Source organism: Crocuta crocuta, unplaced genomic scaffold, assembly GCF_008692635.1.
Source record: "Crocuta crocuta isolate KB4526 unplaced genomic scaffold, BGI_CrCroc_1.0 scaffold174, whole genome shotgun sequence".
Lineage (NCBI taxonomy): Eukaryota > Metazoa > Chordata > Mammalia > Carnivora > Hyaenidae > Crocuta > Crocuta crocuta.
The window spans coordinates 4542936-4566332 of record NW_027530330.1 but is presented as its reverse complement, the minus strand read 5'-3'; the positions used below and the strand labels follow the sequence as shown (position 1 = coordinate 4566332).

The window sequence follows — 23397 nt, the reverse complement described above, 5'->3', positions numbered from 1 at the left end:
GAATGAGATCATCTAGAAACAGAGCCTATTGAAAGGGATGAACAAATGGAACATTGTGATTCTTCAGTATTTAAATGGTAAAAGGAGAGGTAATCTACCAAGGAAGGTAAGGAAAGGCATTCAGAGGATAAGAGACAAACCAAAGACTGTGTTTGAAAGTTATGGAAACTGTCAAAAAAGGAGGAAATGGGGTGGTCAGTAGTGCCTAATACTGAAGAGAGGTGAATTAAAAAAAAAAGAATTGAGTATTTTCATTGAATTTGTGAATGTAAAGTTCATTGGTGATTTTTATGAAAGCAGTTTAAATAGAAAACTGATATACTTGGTGAGCAAATAATTGGGCAGAAGCAAATAATTGGGTTGAATTATAAGAATTCCGAGTTAACAGAAATCTAGGAATCACTTAAAAAGAATGGCAAAAGTTTTACACCAATAGACTACATTAAGTTATACACTATGAAAAAAGAAAAGTTAAACAGGAATTATGTAAATGTGGGCTAATTACACTTAATGATTTTGATTTTTCAAATTTGTTTATGTATATTTTTCGAACCTGAATTATATTTCATTTGTGTGTTGAGAGAAAGAGTGATATCTGTTCTGGCTTTAAAAATTTCAGACTGTCATTTAAAAAAAAATTTTTTTTAATGTTTTATCAATTTCTGAGAGAGAAATAGACAGCGTGAGCAGGGGAGGGTCAAAGAGAGAGGGAGACACAGAATCTGAAACAGGCTCCAGGCTCTGAGCTGGCAGTGAGCACAGAGCCTGACTTGGGGCTCTAACCCACAAACCATGAGATCATGACCTGAACTGAAGTTGGACACCCAACCGACTGAGCCACCCAGGCACCCCTAGACTATCATTTTTAAGTTACAGGGAATACCACAGAATTTAAATAATGCAAATAAAATTAATTTTAAGTAACTGTACTTTTAAAACTTAATTATCAAACTATAAAAACTATATGCATTTATTTTAAATATTATAAACACCATTTTATGAGGCCTAAAATATGAAGCTGAAATTAAACTTAAGAAGCAAGATAAGGCACATCAAATTTTAAAATATGGCAACTCAATATCTTGAAGTCCATATCTTAGATTAAACAAACCAATAAGCTATAATTGTTGACTATAACATTTATTTTCTATTTAAATTTAACATCTCAGAACTAGATAGGAAATATTTTTATAGCATGCTGCTTTTTGTAACTGTCATTGGCATGAATCTAATTTGATTTCTTATCTGGTAATTAAACAATAGCAGCTGAAACATAGCTATTGTTTCAGAGAATGTCTCTTTGAAGACAGTGGCTAATTGTTCTCAGATCTGTTCTTGAGTTACAGAATAAAGTCAGAAATTATTTCCTAGGCCAAATTCAAGCTCCCATAATTATATGAATAATTCAATTAAAATGTGCTCAGATGATACAAATAATTAGGGAATTATATGCTTAGGAACCTTAATTCCTAAGGCAGTAGCTGTCTAGTTTTGATGATCAAATAATTATGAAGGCTTTATTAGCAAATATAATCTGTCATCAGTGTTATAATAATCATTGTCATAGAATAATCGCCTTGACATACATAGAAAAATCTAATGAAAGTTTTTACAGGTCACAATTGAATCTCTATTTTAACCAGAGATCACTATTCAATCTATCCTATCCTACCTTTTCCTCACATGTTAATAAAACTTCTACATTTGCCTGATTTCGTCCTATCCTACAACTGTTGAACAGACTTTTTGCCTTCTCCCGTGACATAATCACCGCTTTCCAGAAATATTTAAAAAGGTGATTGATAACAATGAAATTGATAATTCAACTGTGTCTCTATACTTCTCAAGTTTTCCAATATTATACATCTACAAAATTTCCACTCTTCTTCCTAGCCAACTGCTATTGGGTTGCTGCTCTTAATATCAGTTGGATGAGATGTTTACTCACACTCGTTAATATGAAATATACTCAAAATTCTAAGATAACAAAATTGAAAACAGAGTGGAAATATTACACTTAACGGCATTGTCTGCCTTTGGTTATGTTTGCAGCGGTTTATGTCACATTTAAAAAACTCTGACCAGGCTCTGGAGTTCCTGGTGTTTAACTGCCTGTAAATATGGGAAATTAATACTGCTCTGCCTGCTTCAGAGAGTTGTGAGGATCAAATTCACTTAACTGAATGACCTTTGAAAAGCACTATCAGTGTAAAACATACAAGATGCATGCAGGAACTGTATTACTACTTAGGAATCAAGTCCACGAGTTTATGGGACCCGGTCCACTATTGGGAGGGAGGGTCAGCTGTTAAGTCCTCGTTGCTTCCCCAAAAGCTGCCTTATCATTGGATTTGAAGAAGCACTGCTTCTTCTTTTCCTGGATGCTTATATGCTAGAAAGATGAGCCAGGGTGATGAGCATATTTAAATATACACAAGAGAGCAAAAGAGGTGGAAGAAGCACACACCTGGGAAAAGGGAAGTCACGGTGGTTAAACAACTGAGCCATGTGCATCATAATCAATTCAGTATAAGTGTCACTTTTAGATGCTGCATTATTTGGAGACTCAGCATGAAAGTCAGGGGTCACATCCCTGTGAACCAAAACCGTTGAGTTTTGCATCNAAATATACACAAGAGAGCAAAAGAGGTGGAAGAAGCACACACCTGGGAAAAGGGAAGTCACGGTGGTTAAACAACTGAGCCATGTGCATCATAATCAATTCAGTATAAGTGTCACTTTTAGATGCTGCATTATTTGGAGACTCAGCATGAAAGTCAGGGGTCACTTATCCCTGTGAACCAAAACCGCTGAGTTTTGCATGGTTCTAACTCAAAATGCTGAGACAGTAAATGTTATTAAAATGCTTTTGTGAAAAATCAAATGCAATCTTATTTTGAAAATGAATATTTATTTTATGGAATGGAAGAGAAAGACTTAATATGACTTAAAGGTAGTTTATTGCTTAATATGTTTTTGAAAGTGCAGTGCAGGAAGATGTCCAGCATATTTGAGCCAACAGAAACGTGATTACAGAAGGTCCTTTCTTATTACATTTAAACCTTTTTGTTAAATATGAACTGTAGTATGACATTATGTAGTATAATAAAAGTAAAATTGAATCCCATGGAGACTCTGGTTACTATAAAGTTTAAATCCATCTCAGGGTCAATCAAAAGAGATTGTTCAGTAACAATGACAATGAAACAGTCCCAATTTGGGATAGTGTAACACTTTGTTATGGTGTCTTGGAATAATAAGGTACTTTATAATGGAAAGAACAGAAATTGTTGAGTCAGAAGGCCTGAGTTTAAATGTGGGCTTAATTTCTTACTGAACAAGTTATGTCGCTAAGCTCAAACTGAGTATATCTGAACTACATCACTTGGGAATATGTTTGGCCTCAAGCAACAGAATAGCCAAATGATTATAGTTTAAACAAATAGGTATTTATTTTTTTATATTACTGAAAAGAACTCTGGGAATAACCTGGTAAACTAGTAAACTACCTCAGAAATGTTATAAAGGTCCCAGAGTTTTTCTGTCTTTCTACTTCCCATCCTTATTATTTGGCTTTTCACACATGGTGACAAAGATGGCTTCTCTGTATCAGAGCATTATGCCTTCAGTGCAGGCAGGAAGGAGGAAGGAGGAGGCAAAACATTTTTTCCTCTTGAAGTTTTGAGCCTTCTTTTGAAAAAGAAAGTTCTGCTCAGCAGACTGAATTATATTGTTAATGTCAAGCAAAATGTTGTCAGATTACTAGGACTGCATTAGACTGATCATAATTATGACTCTGGCTGAGGTAAGGACTTACCCTGAGTTCAAGAGATTTTCAACTGAATAAGTATCAAGATTCCTGGTAGTAGGAAGATGATGGGGTAGAAGGATAGCTGTAAGATATGTATAATTTATTGTCTGCCACAACATTTGTGGTGTAACTAGATCATGCATCTTAGTTTTCCTGGGACAGTTCTGATTTAGACCTATTGTTCTTTCATAATTTATTCAGTGTCCCTTGGGGCAAGCTTGTTGAATGAGGGAGAGTGGAAGTTCTGAGACTAGTAGTAACTTGTCGTACTTCTTAAGGCATTGGCTTAGAAATGGCGCTGTCACTTTGACTCTATTCTATTGGTCAAGGTAGGTCATATGGCCAAAACTGAAGTTTATGGGGCACAGACAGATACTCCACATCTAGTTGGACAATTTGTAAAGTCAAGTGGCAAAGTGTATATAATGTCCCTGTGGAATAGGAGAAGTTGCAGATGCACAGGTTGGATCCATATCTCCTCTTATTCAAGGCTATAGAACAGCAAGTTTTGGGTTTCAGAAGTTTTCAGTATTCAGTGAATACTTTACTGTGAAAGTAAGATATATAAATTCCAGTAAGGTAGGTAAGTAGTAGGTGACTCAATATGAGATGAGTAAATTCAATGTTTCACTGAATAAATGGATGTCCCAATAATTCTAAAAGCTACAAATGATTATTATACATTACTAAACTACAGGATAAGTTGTATGACTTTTCAAAACACAGTCTAAGCATTCCATTTTGATTAAAAATGATTTATAAATCAAAGAATAAAATAAATGCATGCAAAATTCTTTTTAATTTGAATATTAGTTTTGCTGAATATTTGCCTTACTCTTTCATTTTTAGAATAATTGTTTTAGGCTATAAGAAACCTTTGGAAAGAGAAGATCTGTTTGAACTAAATGAAAGTGATTCTTCCTATATTGTGTGTCCCATTTTTGAAAAACAATGGAGAAAGGAAGTTTTAAGGAATCAAGAGAGGCAAGAAGTAAAGGTAATTAATTCTTAAATCTTAAGTACCTAATTATTGCCGAAAACTAGTAAAAGCTTCTTCCAAATATGAGATACTAGTAGTATTAATTTAGAAAGTTCCTAAAATATGTGAAATGACAAGCCATTTTCATAAGTACGATAGGTTTTTATTGCAACTAATTTATGTCGTCAAGTTATTCAGCATCTCCTCCCTTTAATATCAAGAACAATGTGCTGATATGTTATCTTTGGCTTTTCACCAGTACTTTTGCTCAATTATCATGGCAAAGATGGTTTCTATATCTCATGGCCTCATATATGTTTGTCCAAGTAAGCAATATGGTGACCACGGCCAAAGTTTTTGGTGCAGAGACAGGTACTCCATATCTTGTATCATATATGCACACATATAGATCCTCTTTAGAATTCCCAAAAAGAAAATATAATTTGAAGATAAAACTTCATTTATATTAATTATATTAATGAAAGAGTTTCAACATTCACAAAAGTAATAAAACATAACTATTTCTTCTATACATTTATACCACATGGTATAAATAATATCAGGTGTTCTGGAGACATACTTTTCCAATGATATAGGTCATATTTTCAAGTTTAACTGAATTTGTCCCTTTCTTATTACTTTATCTTTGTTGTATTTATTTATTTATTTATTTGAGAAAGAGAGAGCATGAGTGGGAGTGCAGGGACAGAAAGAGAGGGAGAGAGAATCGTAAGCAGGCTCCATATGGAGCTCCGTGCAGGGTTCAATCTCACAACTAGGAGATCATAAGCTGAATTGAAATCAGGAGTTGTACACTTAACTGAATGAGTCACCCAGGCGCCCTACTTTATTATATTTGAGTTACATTACTAATTTTATGGTTGGTTTATAGATATATTTTATTTTTACATGTATTTGCTCTGTCCAATTTTCTCATGGTTTCTTATTTTCTTTCATTATGTAGGCCCATGCCAGGAAACCATCTCTGCTGTATGCATTGTGGAACACCTTTAAGTTTGTCCTGATCCAGGTTGCTTTATTCAAAGTGTTTGCTGATATTTTGTCCTTCATTAGCCCACTCATAATGAAGTAAGTTGTAGTCTTGTTTTTTTGTTTTTTCAACCTCTTCACAGTTAAATGATAAGCAAGTGTTTCACGCTAAAAGTTGTACTGAAAAGAGTAGGAAAAGTCCTTACTGCAAATTTTATTTAGGTCATGGACATTCTGTTAGCTTTTCCTGTAATACAAATGTGAATGAAGATAATATAGTCTATATTTACTGAAGCCAACTGTGAACTAAACACTGTTCTAAATTCTTTATATTAATTATCTTATTCAATCTTTACAACAATCCTATGAGATAGGAAATATTATTACACTCATTATCAGGATGCAGGAATAGACAGAGAGGTTTAAGTAATTTGCCTAATTTCACAGAGCTAGAAAATGTCAGAGTTATGACTAAAATCTAGGAACTCTGTCTTAAATATATGTTCAAAAAATGAAATGATATTTACCTTTACTATTTTTCTCAGCTGTGGATTTTTGGGAGTTGAACTGTATCAGCCGGGGAAATTAAATATAAATGTAAATATAAATATTTTCTTTAATGTCTATATGCAGGGATTTACAGGCAGACAATGAAAGCAGTACCTTGACTCTGTGGCACCTTTTTCAAGAAGATATTGTCCTACCTTTAGCTCTTATATGAAGGAAAAACAAATTTTTTTATTACCCTATGATAATATTTTTGTATTGAATTACGTTTCCAAATTGTTGGAATTTTTAAGAACTATTTAATTCATGAAAACAGAATTAATCCTTAGTTACTTGAATCCTAGATAATGTCCAGGCATGTATTTTGTCCGGTATTTATTGAGTACCTACTACATGCCACTGTTCTTGATAGACCCTGGGGAGAGACAAAAGTCAAAAAGTCCCTGCTCTAATGACACTCAGAGGGGTGAGATAAATAGTAAACAAATGAATAAATATAATGATATTGAGAAATAATCTGCATTAAGGACAAAATATACAAGGAAGGGTAGGAAATGCCACTGTAGGGAGATAAAGTACTGTTTTATTTAAGAAGTTAGGGAAGACATTGGTGATAAGGTGACATTTGAAAAAAGTCCTGAAGGAAGTCAGAGAGGAAGCCAAGACCATATCTGTTGCAAACAGGAAGAACAAGGAGGGCAAAAGACATGAGGCAGGTGCATGCTTGGTGACTTTGAGGACCCATGGGAGGTAAGTGAGGCTAGAGCAAAGAGTCAGAGAAGAAATTTGAGGTTAGAAAGGTCTGAGCATGAAAGAGATTTTAAAGGGCGCTATAGAATGTAATGGGGAAATAGGCTTTTATTCTGTGCTAAGAGGGAAAACGTTGGAAATTTTGAGCAGGACTTGATATGATTAGACCTAAGTTTTATAGGGATCACTCTGCTGCTATGTGGAAAATAATATAAAGTGATAAAAGTATCAGCAGTTGAAATACTAAGGTAATCCAGGCAAAGGCCAGTGGTAGCTTCACCTAAGTTGTAGCAATGAAGGTGTTAAGAAGTGGTCAGATTCTGGCTCTATCTTAAATGTAGAGTCAACATCATATACTGATGGGTTGAATGTAGGCTGAGAGAGAAGCGAAATCAAGGATGCCTTCAGAGTTCTTGGTTGAAGTCATAAGGTAAATAAGGCACCATTTACTGAGATCTAGATGGCTCAGGAAAGAGTAGAGTAAGGTGTGGGGTTTCCTTTTGGACTTGCTAAATTTGAAATACATATTAGCCATTTTGCAGGAAGGAATGAACTGACTGACTGCTGTCCGTTGGAAAGCCTGACTGCTATTCTTTGCGAGGCCTGCTTATAGGAATGACTTCGGGCAGGCAACTAGAACTTACAATTCAGGAGGGTAACTGCTACCACAACTGTTAACAGTGGCTCAATATGTCCACACTGGTTAACAATCAATACTATTCATGCTGAATACCTACTTTCCTTCTAGGAGTTTGGAATTTTGGCATATGTTAGAAGGCCACCCTGGATAATGAATCTCTAATGAGCTTATCTGGTAGACAACATTTTACATATGTTGCCACAACTAGTTGCTAGGGTAATTAAGTGTGTTTTGTGTGACCTTATTGAGAGAAGACTTTTGGAAGCTTATGTTTGTTTTCTCCTGGACTTTGCTCCGCGTATCTTTTCTCTTTGCTGATTTTTTTAATACTTTCACCATAATAAATGATAGTCATTAGTATGACTAGATGCTGACTGCTATAAGCCCTTCTAATGAATCATTTAACTAAGGAGTGGCCTTGGGGATCCCTGACAGCCATTTAGCCAATCCAAAAAGATTGAGTAAGCTTAAGTCTGGAGTTAAGCAAAGTATTGGCTGGGATAATACATTTGGGAACTGTTCCAACAAATTAGATTGGGTATGTGAAATCATTTTTCTGGATGAGACCACCTTAGCATAGATAAGGAGAGGTATATACCTCTATAGACAGTCAGCTGTTCCAGTGTTTGGAATTAATGAAGACAGAGAAATCCACCAAAGGACAGTGAGAAGGAGTGCATAGTGCAGAGAGACAAGAACCAAGAATGGTCGGGGGATCTAAGGCAAGATGTTTCTTTGCCGTCAGAAAACAGGTCCTGTCATTTTCTACCCCAAAGTCTGGCTCCCTTGCCTATGGAAATAGAAGCCAAATGTCTGCTGGATTAAAACCCCTCACAGACAAGGCAACATACCTCTTCTTCCCTCTACCTCTGCCTCCCCCCTTTGTATATGCCAGCTGTTTTTAAGCAGTTGCCATAGAGTTATCTCCTCTTGGCCAGAAATCTATCAGAAGTGTATTGACCAGCATCTTCCTCTCCTGTCCTGTTCTGGTGATCTATTGCTTAGTATTAAGCATGTCAAAATTTATTGGCATAAAACAATGATGATTATGTTCACAAATATCTGTGAGACAAACAATAATCACTACACTACAGAAACAAAGCATAATTTTGTGGGTCAGAATTTCAGAGAGGGACAGATTTTCTTTGATCCACCATGATGGTGGGTTTAGTTGAGAAGCTGGAATGGCTGGGGAGAGCTGTAGCAACTCAAACAGAGACATATTTTGGGGGCCTTGGCTCTGGCTGTTGGCTGGGTTACTTTTATCTTTTTTATGTGTACTAGTGCTGGAATGTCCAGGATGGCTTCTTAACTTACATACTGATTCCTGGGCTAAGATGGGTAGAAATGGCCAGATATCTACCTTTTTCCCTCTGTCGGTCTGTCTCTGTCTTTTTCTCTCCAAAGCTTCTCCAAATGGTTAGCTTGAGCACAGAAATCTCATGTAAGTTGAACTTCTTACATGGCAGCTGGATTTTTTCAAAGTGAACATGCCATGAGGCTCAGACAAGTCTTGTTATGACTCAGACTTGGTAAGGTCAAAGTGTCACTGCTGCCACATTATTTTGGTTAAACAAGACCCTAAATCAGCCCAGAGCCGAGGGGAGTAGAATTAGAATACTTAGGTTTAACTCTCAGTGAAAGGAGTAGCAAGATTTTCCCAGCCATTTTTAGTCATGCACTGATTCCTATTTTCCAATGACTACTGCTCAAAAACTCATTCTAGAATCTCACTGTGGTCACTGTTTAATAAAATAGCTATAGGACATGGCAATATGTGGTCTCTATCTTCTCCAAATACTTGCAGTTTATAGGGTGCTAAAGAATTGCTAACTTCTTGGCTATGGGTTAGAGACTGGTGTCCCTAATTTTATGACATACTTTAGTGACATACTAGCTTGACCTTACCTGCAAACAGTAATGTCAATATTGCATTGAAATGAGTTGATGTGTATTTCTTCTTGCCTAGACTCTGAGCTCCTCTAAAGGATCCTCTGTTACTCAATGTCTATGTCCTTAGCACCTAGTACAAAGTCTGGCACATAGAACTCAGATACATTTCCTGAATGGAATACTAAATAAATGGGTTTATCCAAAGTTATACTTTTTCAAGAGATTCTCATTCTAGGGTAGCTGAATAGCTTTAATATTTCTACATTGAGGAATAAATGATCAGAAAGAATTTATGGGTTTAACTATATGTTAACTAACTAGAAAGTAAATAACAGGTCGAAACATAAAAAAAAAGAAAGGATTTTATGAGTTTGTATGATCATAATCTGAGCCTGGGGAAGCTAATTTTTTTTTGCCAATTTTGAGATGTGTATTTTTTCTTTTGATAAGGAAGATTAATAGATAGGACTGATTATAAGGCTGAAAATACATTGTCCTGTTATCATAACTCATGTGTCATGTTATGATGATATGATGACACATGGTATGTGTAATAATCAAATATACAAAAATAATACTTTCATGTTAATTTACTATTAGAAGGAATATCTTTCTTGCTGATTGTTGTGGTTACTCTTTTCCCCTCTTTCTATGAATTTTATTATATTAGTCAAACAAAAATGACTATTCAAATCTGATATGATTAATATGGTTTTATGGTCTTCACCATGTATTGATGACAGATTATTTTTAGTTCTTCCTGATTTATATGTGTAGAACCTCTATGATACTTATTGATAGTCATTTAGTTGTTTGATTTTATGAGAAAGGAAAGTCTGATTGGTAGATACATCCACAATAAAAATAGTGCACTTCTTTCAGGAAATTTAATTTGTAGACCCAGAAAACATTTAGTACATTGCTCTTGTAAATATAATGTGGTGTCCCAATAAATAGCATCTGATAGAGATCCACTGATAAGTACAGAACCTCCTATTATTTTATCTAGGTGGGATATCGAATAATTTAATAGTGTCATTGAGAATATGCAATGCTCCAAATAGTTTTCAATGACTACAAGTTTTAATAGTAATTTTAGAATCACTGGTATATATTTGATTCCAAAGTATAATTTTAATCAAGTTAATATTTTGAAGTACTTGATTTATAAAGCAACACAGATTGCTTTTAATTTTTCACCTGTATGCTGTCCAAGATGTGAATAAAATAGATCAAGGCTTAGACATTAATTTTTTATTTTTTAAAAACATAAACTTTAAAAATGTAAACTCACATAAAGAATGAATGAGAAAAAAAGAGAGGGAAAGAGGGGGGAGGGGCAGAGATAGAGGAGACACAGAATCTGAAGCAGGTTCTAGGCTCTGAGCTGTCAGCAAAGAACCTGACACAGGGCTTGAACCCACAAGCTATGAGATCATGACCTGAGCCAAAATCAGATGCTTAACTGACTGAACCACCCAGGCACCCCCAAAGAATTTTTAAATTCAGTGTCCTTAAAATAATTTAGGTATAGTCTTACCTAATTACATGTGGTTTCCTCTGATTATAATCTTACATTCATTTAAAATGGCTATTTACAATGACAAAGCACATTTCTGTATCTCCAGAACTCAGAGTAAAAAAAGGAGGCAAATCATGAGAGACTCTTGAATACTGAGAACAAACTGAGGGTTGATGGGGGTGGGGGAAGAAAGAAAAGGGGAAGGCGGGGTGATGGGCATGGAGGAGGGCACTTGTTGGGATGAGTACTGGGTATTATATGGAAACCAACTTGACAATAAACTATGAAAGAAAAAAATAAATAAATGTAAAAAATAAAGTAAAATTAAAATTTAAAAAATCATACAATGAAAAAAAGTATATTTCTAAAACATCTAGTATTATACTCTTTACCTACAAAATAACAGAGACTACTTAAACCAAGAATTGAACCTGCAAAATAAATGATATATTAATCTGTATTCGAAAGAGTATATCCAAGTTGTTTTCACCATTATGTAGAATATATGTAGTATTTTTAAATTATTATTATTATTATTATTAGTCACATATATGCAGTTTAAAAAAAGTTAAGAATACCACTATATGTTATTAACAATGACATCGGGCATTCTGAGTTTTAACCAGTGTATAGCTGAAGAACAATAAGCAACCAAGACAGTTATGATTTGAACCATCCCCACTGTCTAGCTGTATCCCAGAATTGACCTGACATCATGGCCCTGCTGTCACCAAACTTAAGAGAAAATAAGGGAAGATCGAGTAGAGGGAAATTGGATATGGATAAAAGTAATAATAGAAGGTGAGATAGAATTCAGGCCTTTGAAAAAAAATTGTGTGGCATTTTAAGAGATTCAATACTTAAATTTTAACTGTCATGTTTCCCCATATTTAACAAAATGCATGGTTATGATAAAAAAGAAGCTTTAAATGTCTATGTCTCAACTTTCATGAAGTTAGACCAGAACAGTTCATTGATTAGATTACCATTAACACACTAGAAAATAATCCTGTACTCAAAAGCCTCTGAAAGTAACTGTTGATTCTATTAATTTTATTATATAATACTTGAATTAAAAATAAACAGGGCAATTGTGATGAGCATTGAATGTTATATGTACGTGATGAATCACTAAATTCTACAAGAATAAGAGTGTGTGTGTGTGTGTGACAATTTGATGACACTTAACTCTCATTAGCATTTAACTGCTTCAGATGTTTAACAGTTCTTCCCCTTTTTCAATTTTTATATGACATTCAGGCAAATGATTATTTTCTGTGAACATCGCCAGGATTTTGGATGGAGCGGCTATGGTTATGCTTTGGCACTTTTTCTTGTAGTCTTTTTGCAAACCTTGATCCTTCAGCAATATCAACGTTTTAACATGCTCACTTCAGCAAAAATTAAGACAGCTGTAATTGGACTCATCTACAAAAAGGTATAAAAATTAAGGAATTCTCAATTTCTAAATGGATTCTTTCCTTGTATGGTTTGAAATAGGAAATTATATTAAAAGTTCTTAGGGTGCCTGTTGAATATACATTTACTTTGGTTTAAAAGAACTTTGACTCGTCAATACTGGTTGTATTAATTTTTCTATAGGGTTCTGCCTAGTCCTTACAGCCCCTGTAACTTCTAGTGAGCCCTCGTCCATGGTACTAGATGATAGTTTCTGTCCACTGTTGTGTCACTGAACTCCTCCTCACAAAGTGAATAGCATTCAATGTCTTCGTGTTTGTCTATGTTTATGTATGAACATTTCTTCCTTCCATGATCATTTTCATTTTACAAACTACTTTTTCCTTCTTCCTGTGTTCACTCTACTTTGCTTTCTCATGAAACAAAACCATTCTTCTCTATGCAATCATTATCTGCTTCTCTTGCCTCTGCACCCCCAGAAAGAAACCTGGCTGATACTTATGCTTATCATAACCCTGAAGTTAATTTGTTCTTTCTTGAAAATACAATTTTAAATGCCACCTCATTACCATCCAGAGCCTTTTATTTATATTATAATTAAAAACCATTAAAGAATTTCTTCCTTCTCTTAGTTATCACTTGAATTACCCATTTAAAGATATTTTGTATTCTTACTACTCTTTTGTAAATTGCGGCTCTTTAAGATTTGGAATAGAAACATGTTTACCTGTTGTACCTTTATTACCTGGGAGAGTGACTGTTATATACATTTTTACAAAAGCTGGATGTCTGGGGCACCTGGGTAGCTCAGTGTGTTGAGTGTCCAACTTCAGCTCAGGTCATGATCTCATGGTTCATGGGTTCGAGCCCCGCACTGGGCTCTGTGCTGACAGCTTAGAGCCTGGAGCCTGCTTTGGATCCGGTGTCTCCCTTTCTCTTTGCCCCTCCTCGGCTTATGCACTGTCTCTCTCTCTCAAAAATAAATAAAAACATTTAAATTTTAAAAAAGCTGGATGTCTGAGTAAATAAATAAACAAGCCACTTCTTCAAGAAATTAGGGGGAATTATTAGCGTATATAATTAATGTGTGGAACTAAATGCAGGTTTTATATGAGGTCAAAAGAGGAGGAAATCTACAATGATGTTGTGCAGTTAAAGAAGGTTTCACGTAGAAAGGAAGCCTTGAAGTGGTCCTTGGGAAAGGTCTAGGATATTTATGAATGGAAGGAAGTATTATAATTTGGGCTGAGCTGGGCAGGAACCATTACAGGCCATTTGGCCATATGGGGCCAAAACGGGAGTATGGAATGGTTTTAGCCCAAGTGGCGGGTCATACTGCCACAGTCATAATTCTAGACGCTATAAATTATGAGAATTCCTAATAGGGAGGAAAGATATCAATGAGTCTAGGGATTGATTTAAGGGTTAACACTTGTTTTTGATATACAGTCCATAGGAAACAAGATTTCATTCAGTGATTAAGGCATTGGAGTTTGGGTATAGGATTTGGGTGGATTTACAAATATAAAAGAGGGGAATGTGGTAGAAATTAGAACAAGCTGTCAAATAAAAAAAAAAAAAGAAAATCAAGCATTGTGGGTGACTCTATTAAGGGCAGAGACCCTGGAGATAATAATGTAAAAGGTCACACTGACTACAGGGATGAAACCATAGATTCCTTAGAGGGACTATTTAAGACCAAAGAGCACTCAGGATCAAAGGACTATATCAATCAAACCAGCTCAGTAGATCTTGCCATAGGCATGACAGTTTAATTCCAAGTCCATCAAACAAGCAGCAGAAGACATTACAACCTGTTGTTATAACCTGCATTGATGCGCTGATGTAGCATGTGCACCTACCACTGATATAAGGCTGGCTTTTTTCTGAGTCTCCTGTCCTACACCTGCTTTTCAGAGGGGGTCTCTCTCCATGGGACTAACTAGGGTATTAAATTTCTCTTCTCTCTCTCTTTATAGGTTGTAGAATTCTGATTTTCATCATATTTAGATACCTTCAATGTCCAAAATGTCTCTCATAGTGGCACCAGATACCCACATTAATCTGGCATTGGCTCTAGTTCATCAAGGACTTGTTTTTAGAGTGGGGTAAACCTGATCTCAGACCCTGTTCTTGCTGAGGAGGGGAGCTGTTAGGACTTTCTTCTTCTCTGTCCATTCACATGCTGCTCGTTTGGAATAAAGGTCAGGGAATACCATTTTTAAGGTTTGTGGAAAAAGCAGGAGCCTCTTTCTACTTTATCAATTTAGGAGGTAATGAGTCTCAAAGCTCAGATACCCCTTAGCTCACAGGTAGCAACTCCATGACAATTCTCGACTAGGAAATAAAATATGCTTCAAAAGCAGTGTCAGTTAGTCCTGGGTTTAATATAGGCAGCCTGGGGGCATTCCTGCACCAAACACTGTCCAGTAGAATCTTTGTGATTTTTAAAAATGGGTGAAGAGGATCAGAAGGTACAAAACTTCTAGTTAAAATTGTTAAAAAATAAATGTCAAGGGGATATAATGTGCAGCATGAGGACTATAGTTAATAACTCTGTATTTTGTATTTGAAAGCTGCTAAGAGAGTAGTTATTAAAAGTTCTCATCACAAGATATTGTGTAATTTTGTAACTATGTGTAGTGATGGATGTTTAGACTTGTGATTATTTTGCAATGTATACAAATATCCTATCATTATGTTACACACCTGAAGCTACTATATGTCAACTAAATATATATCAATTTAAATTTTTTATTAAATTTTTTAATGTTTGCTTACTTTTGGGAGAGAAAGAGAACGAGAAATAGAGAAAGAGAGAGAGTGGGGGAAGGGTAGAAAGAGAAAGAGACACAGAATCCAAACATGTTCCAGACTCCGAGCTGTCAGCACAGAGCCCAATGTGGGGCTCAAACTCACAAACCGTGAGATCATGACCTGAGCCAAAGTCAGATGCTTAAACTGACTGATCCACCCAGGAGCCCCAGTAGATCTCAAATTTTAAGAGGGAGGAGAGAAGGAAAAACGAGAGATTTGGAGCATGGAGTGCTGACAAAGAGAACAGGTTTGAGTGAGAAACCAAAGTATTATCTTCCATTGAAGGAATAATATGAGGATTTGAGATATCTGAAAAAAATAAAGTGAAATAAAATAAAATAAATAAAGGGAAATGAAATAAAACTTTCAAAAAAAGATTTAACTAAAAAAGTACTACATCCACACTATCTGGTTTGGCAGCCACTAGTCCCATATGATTATTGAGCTCTTGAACTGTAGCTAATAAGATTAAGGAAGTGAATTTTTATTTTTAATTAAATTTAATAACCACACATTGCNAGCAAGAAAATTGATAAAATTTAGATATATATATATTAAAATTTTTTTAATTTTAATTTATTTTTGAGAGACAGAGACAGAGAGAGAGACAGAGACAGAGAGAGGGAGGAGAAGTCGTAGAGAGAGGGAGACAGAGGATCTGAATCAGGCTGTGCACTGACAGCAGAGAGCCTGATGTGGGGCTTGAACTCACAAACTGTGAAATCATGACTTGAGCCGAAGTTGGACACATAACTGACTGAGCCTCTCAGGCACCCCAGATATATTTTTTAAAATAAAATAGACCCCACTCTAGTGTGATCAGGAAGAGGAGAGGCAGAATCCAAATTCTGCACTTAAGAGTCAGAAAGAGAATTGTGGCATGTTGTTTTGCATGTAGAGGAATTGAAGGAGAATGGGGTCTTATAAATGTTAAGAGGGTCTACCTTTAGGTACACCGTATCTTATTAGAAGTATAGTAACCTTTGGTTTAGAATCACTGGGTGAGGAATTTTGAGGGTCCTTCCAGCTCTAAATTATGTGATTTATGTGACTTATAGCAGTTATGATCAGGAGAAATATCATGTTTAATATTGCATAATATTGCATGATGTAGGCATGAAGGATGAACTGCATGAGGCAGAGGCTCTACTGTTGGAAATATATGATGGGGGAGAGTCCATGGGTGAATACATGGCTTGCTCAGAGAATGATGAGTAGATTAATTTAGCTAGAGATAATATTTTATGAGCAGGATGGTGAGGAGGGTTAGGATGATAAAAAAGAAGGGATTGTAGCTCATTTTTTTAGAAACTTGAAAAATACATTGTAAAAATGTACTTTAGTTCTAGAGGAAGTTGGGATTCATTTGAGCCATAGGACAGATAGATAATCAGGAGAAAGTAATGAAAATAGGTAGGGTTCGAAATAAGGAATACATTAGAACTATTTCAGTAGTTCTAGAAATAACGATATGAACCAAGACCATGACAGTGAATCTAGAAAGGGACAAACATATTAAGAGGGAGAATGTGAAATGGCAAACAAATTTCACCATCAGATGATAAAATGAGATATGAGTGAATTAAGTTCAGTGATAATCAAGATCACTCTAAGTCAGTAAGAGGTTTTAAAGGCTAGAGCCATATCTGACCCATCTGGCTCTTAGAGTATAATTCAATAGATGAAATCAATGAAGTTTCAAAAAGTGACGAGTCACCTACCTGTGGTGTGTGTGTGTGTGTGTGTGTGTGTGTGTGTGTGTGTGTGTGTGTGTGTAGATTAGGTAAAGAAAATATTCTAGAAAAGAAATCTGAAACTTGGATGGAGTTTAAAAATAACAGAGCTTTGTGAATGTGATTATGATTACAATATGATTGGTAAATGAAAATTGGCTAATTTTCATTTTGATTAAAGAGTATTTATAAACTCCCAACTTTTTATATGGTTTTAGATTTTACAGTTGGGTTTTTTTTTCTTTTTACCTCAGAGTTGCTTTCTCTCTTTTGTCAGTTTAAATGCTTTTTACTGGACAATTCTGCAGTATGTTGCATCATCCAGTGTAATTGTGGTGTCATAATGCAGGATTTTTCCAAATTGTTTCATGTAACAAAGAGGCAGTTTAGACTGCATAATTTAGGAATAAAGGGTAACTAAATTTCTCTTCATGCCTTGTGAATTTTGTCCCTCACAGAAATATAAAAGTTTAGTTTGCAGAAAAAAATATTGAAAGAAAAAATCAGTGCTCCTAATGTTAAAAATGCAATGCAGAACAATATCCAAGTATATAGTGACCTTTAATCTTAATGTTTTGAAAGCAGTTAGTTTTTAAAGATAATTTTCTTTTGTATATTGAAGAAAATATGTGTAATACATAAAATTGGGAAGAGAAAATGACGGCAATTCTCATAATTCTAGATTGCAAAGATAATTATTGATGTTAATTTCTTCTCATAATTATTTTACATGCATACATATGTATGTATAATACACTTTTTAATAATCTATTATTTATTTCATAATACATCATTACCAAATATGTTGAGAATATACTTTGTTATATGATTTCTTTATGATTTCTTTTTTGTATTTAATCTGACTATATATTTAAATGTTTTATTCTTATATACAAACAAATTTAAATAAATGCATAGCAGAAACTTTCATATATGCATACACTGAATTTTTTCCTATTATTGTCACTTTTTGCCTGTTTTGTTTCCTTGTTTGCCATCTTCACTCATAATACATATGGTTTACTCAATACATATCAAAGTGCTTTTTCCATACATTCTTTATAACCATAGTAGTGTTGTCTTCTGACCGTAGGTTTGACAGTTGTTGCCACCCCCCACCTCTTACCCCAGCATTTCTGGATAACCTGTTTTACTTTAATTTTACTATTTTTGGGTGCTCGTAAGTATTTCTTTTTAAGGATGGTTTTAACATTATAGAGTTTGAAAATTTTACCAGGATAAGAAACGTATTGTTTTCTAACTAAATTGACTGGTACTTCTTGACTGCTTCTGGTTTGAAATCTTTTCTTCACTCAGAGAGATTGTCTTCTATTTTATCTTTAATTATTTCTTATCATTCTTTACTTGTAAAGTAATTGTTATGTATTTATGTATATATATAAAATATACAAACACATATAATAAACACATGCAAACATATGTATCTGTTGCACTTTGTTTTAAGCATTATTATGTACATATAAATAGATACACAATCAGTTATAAATATAGATGTAGCTGTAGATATATTGCTTATATATGCTTTAATGACTTAAAGTCACAACAATTAACTTACCCATTTTCAAAGAGTTATGAAAGAGAGTAGCTGGCTGGTCCTGGAACTCAGGCATTTCACCCTAGAAGTTGGTTATTCATTACTCTAAATGTANAAATACATTAATATGAATATAACATATTTAATATAATAACATACATTTACACTATGTATTTAATATGTTAATATAAATATACTACACTTAAAACATATTTATGTAATATATACATATATGTGTGTATATTTATATCTCATGGATGTATAGCTTCCTGAAACTCCTCCATGCCTTTAATCATTTTTTTAATATTTCATTTTTTAAAAATGTATTTTTTCTAATATCTGGGAAAAGTTTTTGAACATATCTACTAGTTTAAGAATTCCATTTTAGGGAATTTTGCTGTTAGCACAGAGCCTGCTGCAGATCCTTTGTCCCCCTCTCTGTCTCTGCCCCCTCCCCTTCTGTCTTTCTCTCACCCTAAAAAATAAACACTAAAATTAAAAAAAAGACTTTCTTTGTTGTAATATCCATTTGGGCCTTTGGTGCCTCCATTGCATTTTTAAACAATTGACAGTTGTATTTTCAATTTTAATTTATTTTTTTGTTTTTACTCATTTTTAATTGTTATCATGTTCTTTTACTATAAGATTACAAAGAGATGTTCATATATTTCTCATATTTCTTGTGATATTTTCCCCCCAATAGGTCATTTATTTGATTCTTTGGGTAATTTAGGTACTTTGAACTATTCAATCTGCTAGTATTTTCATAAATACTAAATACTATTTAACTTTTCCTTCAATAAATGTAGAGAAAATAGTTTATCACTTTTTATAATTATAAGTTGCTGGTGGATTCTATTAGAGATCAATGGACCCCTCTTAAGAAATGTTATAGACTTAATGAAATGAGAGTTACAGTTCTTGGATTTCCATGGATTCACTTGGCCATTAGATGATCAGTAACATATTAGTGGGAGGTTAAAGACCTACCTTTGGGGGAGACATGGCCAAAACTTAACTGTCATAGTGACTAGTATTTTTTCCTTTTATCCCCCTCTTGTAGCAATAGTAGTCATTCTGTTTTATCACTAACACAACTGTCCCCCTCTTACTAGTCAGTAATGGAACTGTTTCTAATTTACTGTGCAGAAATGTAAACAAGGACTGAACACTGTAGCAGCCATGAAGGTTAGGGACATTCTGGAACCTTGTGACACTCCCAGCTGTGCAGACCACTCCCCATCCCCCAAGGAGATTGTACCTCCCCCTTGCATGAAGAACTCCTGCTTAACCTCAGGAATATTAGCGAGTTCCACTGAAAATCCTACCGACTTATTTTCCAGATGAGCCTTTTCTTTGACTTTTTATTATTTGTTTATTGAAAAAAAATGGACTTTGAGTGCTTCCTGTATCACATTTACTCTTGTTAGCCCCCGCCGTCTATCCTGTCTTTCTTTAAATCAATGCAGACATTCCTTAAAATTCTTGTTATATGAATGGACGTTTGTCAAGCTTCCAGTCAGTATAAATATCAATTTCCCACTACTTTTACAGTTTATTTATTCATTTCACTGGGAGTTTTAAGTCAGTGGAGAATTAAAGAAGTGAATTTCTAACATTAGTTAGAGTTACCAATAATTAAACTTGGGAATATTGAATTCAGTATACAAATATTAAAATAACGTGCATAGAGAGAAAGTGAGAATTGGGCCTTGGAAGAAAAGATGTATTTCCATCTGCTCCATGAAGTCTTTCCAATATTTTTATCTTTCTAAATTCCCATAACCCTTCTTAGCTATTTTTATACTTACGATAATTCTGTGTGGGAGGTATATGTGTGTGAGGGGGTGGTAAGCAGACTCCACAACCAGATTATAATCTTCTTGAGAATTAGGACAGTGTCATTTATAAATTTTCTAGTTTCAAGTATAGTACTGTTTATCAGCATTCATTAGATATTTATTGATTCATTTATGTACTTTGTATTGATAAAATATAGATGGTTTAGCATTTTAGGGGTGTCAATGAATAGAGAAGATCCTCAATGCAAAAATATAGAATAGATTCTTTTTTTTTTTAGTGAATTCTATGCTCATTGTGGGGTTTAATCTCATGACCTCAAGATCAAGAGTCACATGCTCTACAGGCTGAGCCAGCCAAACACACCTAGAACAGATTTTCTTTTTTTTGCAATTTTATAATCAGCAAAGGATTCTTAGTGAAGATATTTGTTTGGGAATCCAAATATGCAGTGAATTTCAAAACTATATGTTTTGATCAATAATTATATTTTCCTCCTGTAAAACATTAAAACGTCTCACTATTTTATAATCCTAATACATAAATAATCTTGAACATGTTCCTAAATATATTAAAAATTAATATTAAAAGTTACCATTGTTTGACGATAATAATGCCCCAAATTCTAAGATTTCTAGAACTCTTTAAATATTTTGCTTCTTTTTTTTCCTAGGCCCTACTTTTATCTAATGTGTCTCGAACGAGGTTTTCAACTGGCGAAGTTATTAACTTGATGTCAGCAGATGCGCAGCAGCTCATGGACTTGACAGCAAACCTCAGTCTCCTCTGGTCGGCCCCTTTGCAAATCCTGATGGCTGTATCACTGCTTTGGCAAGAGCTGGGTCCTGCGGTGCTCGCAGGGGCGGCAGTCCTGGCGTTGCTTATACCGATAAATGCTTTAGTTGCAACTAGAGTAAAAAAGCTAAAGGTAAGAAGAAGACTGCCTCCTGTTACGGGTGTCAAACTGAGGCCAAGTTTTCTGACTTGTGTTGACAATAACCATCTAGCAAATTCTGTATATGTGGATAATCCAACTTTATCATTCGTTCATGGAACTGGTATTGATTGGACATCTGTTCTGTGCCGAGGTACTGCAGTGAGAAGAACCGATGAGTTCCAGCTTTCACTGGAGGAGATGGGCATTCAGAAATGAATAAATAGGGGTGCCTGGGTGGCTTAGTCGGTTGAGCGTCCGACTTTCGCTTAGGTCATGATCTCGCGGTTTGTGGGTTCGAGCCCCGCGTCGGGCTCTGTGCTGACTGCCGGCTCAGAGCCTGGAACCTGTTTCAGAGTCTGTGACTCCCTCTCTCTCTGACCCTCCCCTGCTCACGCTGTCTCTCTCTCTCTCCTAGAAATAAATAAAACATTAAAAAAAATAAAAAAAAAATGAATAAATAACATAGTGCCTGATGTTAATTTGTGTACGAAGAAATAGGAATTAGGCTAGGGTGATACAGTAACAAAGAGTGGCATTCACATACAGGGTTAGTGAAGTCCTCAGGAAGGATATGATATATCAGCAGGATAAGGGAGCAATCTATGTGGATGTCTGAGAAAAAGATTTACTAAGCAAAAGGACAGTGTGGACACAGCCTGGAGATAAGGGTGTGCTTGTTTTGTCTGAAGAGTGGCAGGGAGGCTGGTGGGTTACAGTGAGCAAGGAGTGACTGCATCCAGAAAGTAGATAGTAAGTGCACGATCGAAATAATTTTAATATTCTTCCTTTACATTCAGTCATCTTACCATCAATACCTTATTCAACATCTGCCATATGGCAGACAGTGTGCACCATGCTGTACTGTAGAAATGGAGAAACAGGATATAGTTCATTGCACTAAAAAACATAGTGTAAGGGGAGGGACGAATGGTTTCACATTTAAAGTAAACACACACATGCAGGTGTATTGCTTATCACACTTATTTTATATTTTCAAATGGATAAAAGATTAACAGTACCTATGTATTGACATGGAGATGTGTCAATCATATGTTAGGGAGAAAATAAAGAAACCCATGTATGCATATATATTTGTGTCTTATGCCTACATGTACATATATATCCTTAATCTAGTTTTTAAATTATGAATATACCTGTGCACATCGGTGTAATAGAGATGTGTAAACGAAGTGATACAGATGTGGATATAAATGAATTTGTATAAGCATTGAAATAATCTAGAAATGAAGCACCATTCTTTTAAGAATAGTTATCTGTAGAGTAGAGCTAGACGGAAGGGGGCGGGGGGAATTTTTCACTTACTACTTGAATACATTTAAGTAATGAGGATTTACACCTTTTATATTTTTCTGAATTTTCTAAATATAAATCAATCATCAAATAATTACTGAAATAATTACCAAATAATTACTAAAAAGAATACTAGTCTTAAGAGGTGAAAACTAGAAAATACCATATAACTATGAAATAATTATGAGTTACTAACACACTAGTATTTAGAATAACAAGTTTTTAATTATAATTAATATTTTTAAACTAGCTTTTAAAAGTTCTAGATTTTAAATAATTTAAATAGAAACTTTTAGGAATGGAAATACATTTGGGGGACCTTAATATAGAGCCCTAAAACTTTCAAGGAGACTACAATTCTATGTATAAATATAATAAACAGAAAATATGCCTTTAATCACACAAACAATACTATGGATATTAACTTGAAATGCATATTTTGTTAGATATACTAACACTGTACTTATTATTTATATCATAATTGTGACAATATTATTGGAGGAAATCCTTAAGTAGCAATAACAAAGCTATGATAAGTGTAAAATATATAAATGTTAAATGTTTGAGTAACTATACGGTAATTATATAATATTTGCCAAAAAAGAGTATTTGAAAATATCATTTTAATCACTTTAATTTCCAAAGTATTAATGCTCAAGATAGTTTATTTATACTATACATACCTTTATTTTTATTTTTATTCCTGATACTTATTATAATATATATGATAAAA

At 34.5% G+C, this 23397-nt stretch overlaps 1 protein-coding gene across 2 annotated transcripts in view; it reads left to right on the top strand.

The window, feature by feature from the left end:
* The window catches only part of LOC144232810 (multidrug resistance-associated protein 1-like), an 83490-nt gene that overhangs the window by 7285 nt on the left and 52808 nt on the right, over positions 1 to 23397 (top strand). For both annotated transcript variants that reach the window (XM_077765655.1, XM_077765656.1), the window contains exons 3-6: positions 4661 to 4808; positions 5755 to 5879; positions 12353 to 12530; positions 21090 to 21344. In XM_077765655.1, the coding sequence (XP_077621781.1) occupies positions 4661 to 4808; positions 5755 to 5879; positions 12353 to 12530; positions 21090 to 21344 (706 nt within the window). The remainder of the gene's footprint in view (positions 1 to 4660; positions 4809 to 5754; positions 5880 to 12352; positions 12531 to 21089; positions 21345 to 23397) is intronic.